At 36.1% G+C, this 11122-nt stretch overlaps 1 protein-coding gene and 1 pseudogene across 1 annotated transcript; one reads left to right on the forward strand and one right to left on the reverse strand.

Annotated features, from left to right (window-relative positions):
- LOC110323281 overlaps positions 1–4052 on the reverse strand; it is a 5540-nt pseudogene extending 1488 nt beyond the window's left edge.
- Positions 4053–7711: 3659 nt separating this feature from the next.
- LOC110330525 (olfactory receptor 491) lies at positions 7712–8647 on the forward strand. The gene has a single exon (XM_021210684.1). The coding sequence runs from the start codon at positions 7715–7717 to the stop codon at positions 8645–8647; it is 933 nt and encodes a 310-aa protein (XP_021066343.1). The 5' UTR covers positions 7712–7714.
- Positions 8648–11122: the final 2475 nt, after the last annotated feature.

Here is an 11122-nt window from a genome sequence, read left to right on the forward strand (position 1 = left end):
AGGAGGAGGAGGAGGAGGAGGAGGAGGACAAGGAGGAGGAAAAGGAGAAGGAGGAGGAGGAGGAGGAGGAGGAGGAGAAGAAGAAGAAGAAGAAGAGCACATAAAAGAACCAACTGAACACTTCACTATCCAGTGGATACAGCAGACAACTCTGTTGTTTAGGTTAGAATAAGCTTACTTAGAAATCCTGTGTCCCACATAAATGCAGTATGTCTTAAAATACAGCATTTCTTTTCAAAGTCCCTTAAAGGATTCTTTAGTTATAGAAATCATTGTTCTAGTGAAGGACAAGGCATAAAGCATGGTCTTACATGTTTGACCCTCCTACTCCTGATGCAATCTGTTATGAAAAATAAGCTTATTTGGGTTATAGTGACACCAAAATAGATGAAGGAACTTTTAATCAAGCCTGGTAATTTGTGTTCAATGCCTGGGATCCATGTGGTTGAAAAAAAGTGCTGACTTCCCCAGTGGTCCTTGGAATTCTACCTCTCTACAGTGATGCCACCCTAGGATAATAAATACTAAATGTCATAGAAGTTATTTTCATTATAAAGGAATATTAAACATAACAGCTGACATTTCCAGTTATAAAAATTGGGGAAAATATGTGTTTTATCCATAGTCAAATTATGTCAAAATATTTTATTCTCTCTTAACTATACAAAAGGTGTTACAGATTGTATGGAATGAATTTTTAAAATTATTTCATTATTTTTATTGTATTATTATATTATTTTATTATTTTTATTGGTTAATTTATTTATTTACATTTCAAATGTTGTTCCCATTCCCACTTTCCCCTCAACAACCTGCTCATCAAATTTCTTCTCCCCTTTGCCTCTATGAGGGTGCTCTCCCACCACACTCCCATTCCTACCTAACTACTCTAGCATCACTTTACTCTGGGGCATCAAGCCTCCACAGGACCAAGGGCCCCCTTCTATTGATGCCAGATAAGGCCATTCATTCTTTGTTACGTATGTAGCTGGAGCTGCAGGTCCCTTCATATGTACTCTTTGGTTGGTGGTTCAGTCCCTGGGAGCTTTGAGTGGTCAGGTTAGCTGATATTGGTATTCTTCTTATTGGGTTGCAATCCCTTTCAACATCTTCAGTTCTTCCTGTAACTCTTCTCTTGGGGTCCCATTGTTCAATCTAATGGTTTCTGTGAGTATCTGCATTTGTATTGGTCAGGCGCTTACAGAGACTCTCAGGAGACAGCTATACCAGGCTCCTGTCAGCAAGTACTTACTGGCATCAGCAATAGTGTTGGGATTTTGTGTCTGCAGGTAGAATGGATCCCTAGGTGGGGTGGCCTCTGAACTGCCTTTCCTCCAGTCTCTGCTCCATGTTTTATCTCTACATTTCCTTTAGATAGGAATAATTTAACAAAGTTTCCACTTACTTCTAAGAAGAGAAAATAAGCAATAGAAATAACAAGATTTTTCAGCCTGGTAGCATATACAATAGCACAGTACTTGGAAGGCAGAGGCAACTAGATGTCTGAACTATAGGCCAGCCAGAGCTAAACAGAGAAATACTGTCACAGGAAACCAAAAGACAGAGACAGACAGACAGACAGACAGACAGACAGACAGACAGATGAGATATACAGAGATTCTTCTCAAAAACAAGTAAAAAAAGAAAGAAAAAAAAAGGAAAGAAAACACTGCCCCAACCTGCATGGATAATCAGTGGGGACCTAGGGCAGGGGAGAGAGAGTGAGAGGGACAAGAAACATGAATAATGAGAGCAAGACAGTTTGTCTGATCACACTCTGAAAAACTTTATTCTGGGATAGCAAGAGGAGGCTTAAAGGGAGGGTGGAAAAGCCTGGGGGTTCTACAAAGGTCAGGTGGCAATCTTCAGTTCTTGGAACCAATGGTCACAGTGCCCCCTCTAACCACAAATATTCTTTCTGTTATGACCACAAATGTTCTCTCATGGATGTTTGTGTAAGCTAGAAATTTTCCACAAGGCCATGGCTCCTGGCAAAACACAATTTAGAACCACATAATAGAATATAAACAATACATGATGCAAAATGAGGTGAAATTTACAAAGCCTTTGACTTAAGAGTCATATATTCAGAGGCTGTCTTGAGACTAGAACAAAAGATTGTTAGAAGTTTTCCTTCTATATAGGCTCTATCATAACGTAAGTTATAAATTTTCTATTCAGTGACTCATGTTTGAGAATTGTTCATGACATATGGCCTGAATCTGGGAATTCAGCAGTTGTAGACTACATAGTTATTGATCCCTACCCCTGAATACCACTTAAACAAAGTGAATCAGTATTTTAACATTTGAATTTTCATAGCTCAAAGTGTGTTGATAAGTTAGACCACATAAAATTTCCATCTCTGTATATGTTCAGCATGCTCCTAGGTGTAAAAATTTTGGCTAAATAAAGTAGTCCAAACTGTTCATTTTCTCTGTGTAACACAGCAGTCAATACAAAAGAACATAATGACGTCAAACATGACTTTCAACATAAGAGGGAGATTTTAGCATGGGAGTAAATGACTGATTTTATGGAAATAATCATGATATAGAGAAGCATTTTAGTTATAGAGAGTAGATTAATTTCAGTAGTATGTGGTGTTACAATTTTTTTTTTGCAAAAAGTTCTTTATGTTTATTTAGTTTTCTAAATGAAGAGTTTCAATCAAACTACACATTTGACAAGCATGTAAACGTGTAATTTTTCTAGTTGTTTTCAAATACAACTGTGAACATTAGAAAAAAAGAGAGTTCCCAAACTAAGTTTAATTTTTTTGTTTATATTTCAAATGTTGCCCAACTTCCTGGTCCTTCCTCCAATAGTTCTTCATCCCTCCACCCTCCACTTTGCCTCTGAAAGGATGCTTCCCAACCCAACTCATACAAGACCCTCACAGATCCCACCTACCCCCCTCACTTACCATCCATTTCCATCACTTCCCATTTCATCACTACCATCACTGCACATTTTCTCCCCTGGTGCATAAAGTCTTTACAGGATTAATTTTAACCTCTCCCACTGAGGACAGAAAAGTTACATGCTATACATGTACCAAGGTCCACAGACCAGCCCATGTGTGCACTTTGGTTGGTGGGTTAATTTCTGGGAGCTCCCAGGGGTCCAGGTTAGTTGATACTGTTGGTCTTCTTATAGGGTTGCCATCACTTCCAGCTCCTTCAATCCTTCCCCTAATTCTTCCATGGGGTCCTTAAGCTTATTTCAATGGTTGGCTATGAGTATCTGCATCTGTTTCAGTCAACTACTGGTAGAGTATCTCAGAGGACAGCCATGTGAGGCACCTGTCTGGAAGCACAACATGGCATCAGTAATAGTGTCAGGGTTTGTTGCCTGCCCATGAGATAAAGCCCAAGTTGGGCTGTTCACTGGATGGCCTCTCCTTCACTCTCTGCTCCATTTTTTTCCCCGAATTCCTTTTAGATAGGAACGAATCTGGGTCAAAATTTTTGAAGGTAGGTTGGTAACTACTTCCCTACACCATGGATCCAGTCTCCCTATTGGAAGTGGTCTCTTCAATATTAATGTAGAGATTTTAGTGGGAAACACTGGAATTTTAGTGGAAAATTCACTGTTCTCTCATGTGAAAAAATGAGAATAATAAAGGGGCCTACATTTTAAAGTTGCATTGAAGGTTCAATGTGTAAAAAAGTTTTACATAATTATCAGCATAAAGGGAAGAATGAAGGAATATTACTTATAGCTTATGTAGTAGTTTAAACACACTTCTTTGAATGGATGTGAGACTAAAAGGGCTTCTGAAATTATGATTTGCAAAAGAAATAGAGTAAGACTGAACCTTTGAGTTGTAAAGGTGATGTTTTTTTCTGTGATTGACCTACACCAAAGCCACTGTACAAGATGTGACATCTGACACTATTGCCATTCTAGGAGATATCTAAACTCTTGTAATCTTATTTTTTTATTTTATATTCAAAGCATCCATATTCTTCCTTCTGGTATGAAAATGGAAATGTCTTCAAAAAAGTTTTGTTATTTATAACTCAACTTTGCATGCAGCTTACCTTCATGTTTCCCAAGACACATAATGTTACATGTTACCTTCATGTTTCCCAAGACACATGTTACAGAAAACAATGTAAAATATTTATCTGTAAATACATATTGACTTGTTGAAACTAGATTCAATGTAAACTTGGCACTCTTTTATAAGAAATTTTTTACATTCTGCTGTAATGCATATTAAACAAACCTTGACAGATGCCCTAATGAGTCACCTGGTCCCATAAGTCATTTATGTATAACAAGCCCATGAACGTTTATCTCAAAGGGACAAGCAGCAGTAGCCCCAGAGGATTTGTCATGCTGACCATTACCACCTCTTCTCTCCTACCTTTACACAGACTCCTGCTATCATCCACACAACATGTGTGTAACTCTGGTCCTTAATGAGGTGCAGCACTCAGTGCTTCCTAGTATGGAGTGTTCAGCTATAAGAACAAATAGGATCTACTTTATAGAGTCTTCTTTGAAATCCAGCATCAACAAGTTTGCCTTTAAGCGTAAGTGTCAGATTCATTGATCTTAAGATGAACATTTATTAGTTCAAGAAGAATTTGAAAGGAACAGAACTGCTTTACTGGTGTTAGCTCTTGACTCCTGTGAAAAAACTTGTTTACACAAGAGTTGCTGTGCAATGGTCAGCCAGGCACACTTGGACCATTCTTCCCTGGTCTTTGTTTGGCAAGATCTTTGCCAAATTTGATCATAAGAGACTATGAAAAGGAAGAGAAATGAACATACAAACAAACAAACAAACAAACAAACACTCAAACATATTTGGTTGGATTAGGCTCACACTTCTATAGCTTCTGTTTATCTACACAGATGATATTCAATCCAAGGAAAGAATAAAGGCCACATTTACCTATTTGAGTCAACCAGCCAGTAGGGCACTCATTGATCTAGACTTTCAGTGTTCAATGTGGAGGAAAAGATTGCATTAGTGCATGGGTGTTAGTGCATAAGGATGTTTTAGTCACGAGTTGAGGAAATAACAGAGTCTGTACCTCCTAGTTTCCTTATAATTGTGGTAAAAATTCTCTGAAATGCTGAATGAGAGATATCATATATCTCATGAAAACATTGAATAATTAAAAGCCCATGAAAAATATTTTACCTGTTTAAAAGTTAATGTTGCTTAACCATGGCATGTGATCAAATACCTCTGGATATTTTGGATAATATTTTTTCTAATTTTATGAAATATTTCTTTTAATTTCACAAAAAATTACATTGTGTGGCTGTAGCTAACAATCCCAGAAAACAAGTAAATAAACTCGGAGCCAAATTAAAATAATGTGGCATGCCTAGCATTTGCCTTTTCTGATTCCAACCCATAGAATCTGAAGGCAACATAGGTGGGCATTTGGACAATCATAGGGGGAGTATGATTTCCCCTCCTGAGCTCTGCTGAGGCAGAAGGAAGAGTAGGAATAGCCTCATTCCTTAAGACCAGTATCTGTGTTCAGTATTTGACAAAGAGAATTTCAAAATCTGGAAAGCATACCACAGAATAAAGGACGAGGATTGTAGATGCTTGAGTTTAGAAATAGTAAGGCAGAAGAGGCATAATTTATGAGTGTGTTAACTAAGGGTCTTGGGTGCAAACTAACATCATAGAAGCAAAATTTTGTTTTATATTTTCTTCTCTCATACATTATATTCCTACTGCAGTTACTCCTCTCTCTGGACTTCTCAGTCAGCTTCACACCTTCTCTCCATCAGCTCCTTCTGTATTCTGCATCAAAACAGAAAACAGATATCTCAGTTCTTGAAGGGAATAAAATTGTGAGAAAGCATGTACACCATTAAGATGCATTTCAAAATGTAACTGAGGATGAAGATTTTGGTGTGGTGTGCTTGAAGTGTTATTTCTGCTGTGAAGTTGACTTGGGGAGATGGGAAGCATTTTACTAATAATATTAACTTGAATGTAATATTCTAAATAGAAACACTATTATGTTTGCCCTCAAATTAAGACAATGCAATAGATTGTGAGGTGTACTGAAAATTAAGAACTTAGCACTGCTTCCAACTTCTCCACCCATCCTAATCCTGCAAATCTTTCTCCAGGTTCTAGCCTGGCGAGTCTGCCTGACCCTCCCCATAGAATATATTTTTCTTTGGCTTAATGAAAATACAAGCTCACAGAATTTGTGATCAAAAGATCTTTTTCAAAGGGCTGGAATAATTGGCATAAGATTTGAATAAATAAAAATTCTGATGCTGAAAATTTTCATAAAGTAGTTTAAAGTTTAAAATTTTATATTAGTTTATGTGCATGAGTGTATGAACTCCACATGAGGGAGAGGATGTACTTGGAGCTCTAGAATTGGAACTATGGATGGTTTTGAATCATGTGGTTGCTGGAAATGTAAACCAGGTCCTCTGAAAAAGTAATACATCATTATTAGCTGCTCAGTAAGATATTTGAAAAAAATCCTTTAAAATAATTTTTCATTCTGTGAATGTTCATATCAATATTATGACATTTCTTAATTTTCACTGAACTTATGGTATGTCTGCTGTAATACTTTTTGTTATTTGATAACTAATGGTATCTGTTATTTAAAGTCATTTCTGCTATTTTAAGACTGTTTCAAAGCACAAGAACTTTGTGTTTGTCACAGTGAAGTGGCTCAACACAGAAGGCACAAATCCCTAATTTAAAATGCATCAAAGTACACACAAAAAATAATAAGCAAGCATTAGGGAACAAATTGGTTTAGTATTTTTCATTATTCCATGTCACCAGGATAAAATGATCTTGGAACACAGAACTTCTTTTGAATTATTGCCCTTAAAAAAGTAAGTGAAAATAATATTATTATTTAAATTGATCAGTCTTTAATTTGTTTTCACCTAAAGCTTGCTTTATATAACAAAGTTACTAGTTCTAAAAGTAGAGGGGATAATCCAAAATGAATATTAAAAAGATGATTATCCAAAAGGACGAAATTAACATTACTCTAAATAAACATACAGCAACTAAATTAAATTATATCATGAGATTAAGGCCAATTTAGTGTTCCATTACACCATTCTCAATACTTGTTTACAATAAATTTTGATATAACACAATTTTTATAGGAAAATGTAAAGTTAAAATGCTACTATCAAATTGTTTTCTTAAAATGTGCTAATGCCATTTAAATGTTTCCAAGGAACAGACCTTGGAGAGAAACATATCAAATTTTTAACTCTGATATAAGCCAGAAAGTCTCTGAAAAAGCAGAAAGAACAGACTGGAGGGATGGTGTGCTATTCTGTAAATATAAATTAGAGGAGGAATGGTTGAAGAAAAGGATTTATGAGAAGACTGGCTGCAAGGTATGTTTTGGATTTCAGTCTATCACTGCGGAAAATGATAATCCCAATAGCACAATGAAAGTGGATCTGAACCTTAGGAAAAAACTCTGCCTGTAATAGAAGGCTGGAGAAGTACCTTCAACAGAAATTACATGGCATGTCAGAGACTGAGGCTTAATTATTCTCATGTTATGCACAGAATTAAAACCCACAATACTGAAGAATGCTGGTAAGTACATTTTGGTATAAAGAATACTTAATTGAGTTGCTAAATAACTATATACAGAAAGGATTATGTAGAATGCAAATACTAAACAAATGATTTCATCATTCTCCCCCACAGAGACCAGTCATACAAGAGATGGAACCTGGAAACCACACTGCAGTGACAGAATTCATCCTTTTGGGGTTAACAGATGATCCAACACTCTGTGTCATCTTCTTTGTGTTTTTTCTTGGAATATACATTGTCACCTTAGTAGGAAATATCAGCATAATAAATTTAGTAAGAAGCTGTCCCCAGCTCCAAACCCCCATGTACATGTTTCTTAGCCATCTGGCTTTTGTGGACATTGGCTATTCGACATCGGTTACACCTATAATGTTGGTAGGATTCATTGTACATGGAACAGCCCTCCCTGTGCATGCCTGTGAAGCACAACTCTGTTCTGTTGTGACTTTTGGGACAGCTGAATGCTTCTTGCTGGCTGCCATGGCCTATGACAGATATGTAGCTATCTGCTCACCCTTACTCTACTCTACACATATGTCTTCCCAAATCTGTCTCCTCTTAGTTGGGGCATCCTATGTGGGTGGCTGTGTGAATGCATGGACATTTACTGGTTGTTTGTTAAGTCTGTCCTTTTGTGGACCAAATCAGATAGATCACTTCTTCTGTGATTTCTCCCCTTTGTTGAAACTTTCATGCACAGATGTCTCCATTATTGGAATCATCCCCTCCATCTCTGCTGGATCCATTATTATAGTGACAGTGTTTGTCATATCTGTCTCCTACATCTATATACTTATCACCATTCTGAAGATGCACTCAACTGAGGGTCGCCACAAGGCCTTCTCCACCTGCACCTCCCACCTCACTGCAGTCACTCTCTACTATGGAACTATTACTTTCATTTATGTGATGCCCAAGTCAAGCTACTCAACTAAGCAGAACAGGGTGGTATCTCTGTTCTATACAGTGGTGATCCCTATGTTGAACCCCCTCATCTATAGTTTGAGGAACAGAGATGTTAAGGAAGCTCTGAGGAAGGCAACTCTCAGAATATATTCATAGAAGCTGTTCTTTGAAAAAACTTATGAATGCTTTATTTATCTATGTCTCTTTCACGGTCTATCACATATGCTTAAGGTAACATCCTATTTCTCTATTCTAAATCTTACTTTCAATCTTGTGTTTATCTGGGTGCTATCTTGAAATCTTTAAATGGATTTTATATTAAATTTGGAAATTCTGCAGATATCAAGAAATCATTCTCTTTAAAAAAAAATCCTGTACCAAACAATAATGTACCCTTGCCATGTTCCAGATTTTTAATAAATTCATTCTATATACAAACACAACAACTTGGTAAAGCAATATTAGATTTGTTTTATAAATAGCTTGCACAATAATGTAGTTACATTATCACACTCATGTCTAAAATTATTTATAAGAAAAATATTTACCACAGAGAAAGTGCTTTAACAAACTCCACTTCTACAATTAATTCCCACAATATGTCTCTTGACCTGGCATTAAAACTTTCCTCCAATTCACAGATGAGAAATATCAGTAAGAGAATGGTCTTACATAGATCTAAGAGTTTCTCCAAGTCAGTGTGGATTCAAGACTTTTGATTCCATCATCCATGCACTGTGCTTTTACTGTTAAGAACTTGCTCAATATTACACTGTGTCAATATTTTGAGAAGACCATGGGCAAAAATCATCTATCTTATACCAACACTCAGAGAAGTATAAATCTTGGAAAAATTGATTTATCCACATTATTATATTTATTTTTATTTTTAAGTAATTGGGTTTTAAAGTTATGATATACACAAATGGAAACTATTCATAATTTACTATTGAGTGAAATATGCAGTACTTTTTAGTGAACGATACTAAGCAAGACTGAAAGAAGCAAGGTATATTAAGTTTAGAGAAGTATGAGGTACTGAATAGGCATGATATGTTTTTAATCTCTCAGTTTAATGTCTCAGTTAAAATATATAAGAACTGAAATAAAATTAGGCCATCAAGATGACTCATTGAGTAAAATGATCACCAAGCTTGATGACTTGAATTCATGCACACACACGTGCACGCACAGGTGCACACACACACACACACACACACACACACACACACACACACAATATTAAATGGTAAAACATAAGAAAACAGAAAAATATAGGGAAAGAACTGACATACATTAGGGGTCAAATTCCACATCTGCCTTAAAAGGCAGAGTATAAATGTTTGAATCTCTGCTTTGGATAATGGCATAAAATCTCACTTCATGTCCAAGAAGAGGAGAGCAGTAATCACATAGACATATGTGGACTGGGAAATATAGGCTCTCTCTCTCTCCAGGCAATCATCTTGCACATCAATGAGCAACAAGGTTCTTAGTGTTGTTTGAGATAGTTCAATTCAGCTTGGCTAAGCATTTATTAAACAACAGGTTTTGTTAGAATAATAAAATGCCCAAGTTTTCATATGACTCCAAAGCACTTCACTGCTGTATAAACCCATGTATTTCTTTTTCTAGATGTATTTTAGAACTAAAATGTAGTATGTATTTAAATGAAAGTAGTAAACCCAAGGGTGTAGGTTTTTCTCCACCAGATTTATAAAAGAGCACTTTTCAAAAAATAGTGCACACAAACCAAATATTACAATAGGACTAGATACAAGCAAGATTAGCAAAGTGGAGGTATGAGCAACAACATTAAAAATAGAAGATTAGACAAAGCAAGATATGTAGAGAAAAACATAAATGAAGCATTGAATATGGGGTGATAGTGGGTAAAAGGGGTGGCTATTTTCTCAAGGTGTTATGATCATTCCTGTGATTGTAAATGCTGGAGCTGTTCTGTGAATATCTACTGATTAGTGAAAAAGAGATAAGATGACAATTGGTTTGAAGACAGGAAGTGGTGACATATGATGTCCATTGATTGTAGGCTTTCAGAAACTATAAATTCCATGTGAAGACATATCCTTATGAAAGTACTGACAGGATTCATGCAAGGTTACAAAATGGTTAGTTGTATATAGAAAATGTTAACAACTATAATTCCAGGAGCTTGGCTAGGAAGCAAATTCTATACCACCAGAAGTCAGAGATTATGTAAATTAGACAATGAAAATCATGTAGAGAAATTATAACATAAGGAAAATACAAATAGAAAAATATTAGGTGATAGAAAATTTTGACTGTTAGATGAGATCAAAGAGAAGGGGTATCAAGCTTTCAAGGTCCAGATGTGGTGAATGGGTGCTATAATACATAATATTCTACTGTTGAGATTCCCTTATAAAGTAGAAAATCAGGGGCTAATTATGTGTCAGTAAAATTTGTTATTAATACTGTGGCCATTATTTTCATAGGAACAGACACTGTGAGATTCAAGACCAGGGTAAAAAGAAGAGTGATTCTTAAATTCCCATAGACCAGTTCTCTTCAGTGCCTGATCCTTTCATTTTTAAAAATAATTTTTGCTTTTTATGTGACTTCCTGTTACATTAAGAAGGCAGAAGAGTG

The sequence above is a fragment of the Mus pahari genome, chromosome 1, assembly GCF_900095145.1.
Source record: "Mus pahari chromosome 1, PAHARI_EIJ_v1.1, whole genome shotgun sequence".
Taxonomy (NCBI): Eukaryota; Metazoa; Chordata; class Mammalia; order Rodentia; family Muridae; genus Mus; species Mus pahari.

Coding starts and splice junctions, on each gene's coding strand:
- LOC110330525 (XM_021210684.1), top strand. CDS start 7,715: ATGGAACCTGGAAACCACACTGCAGTGACAGAATTCATCCTTTTGGGG.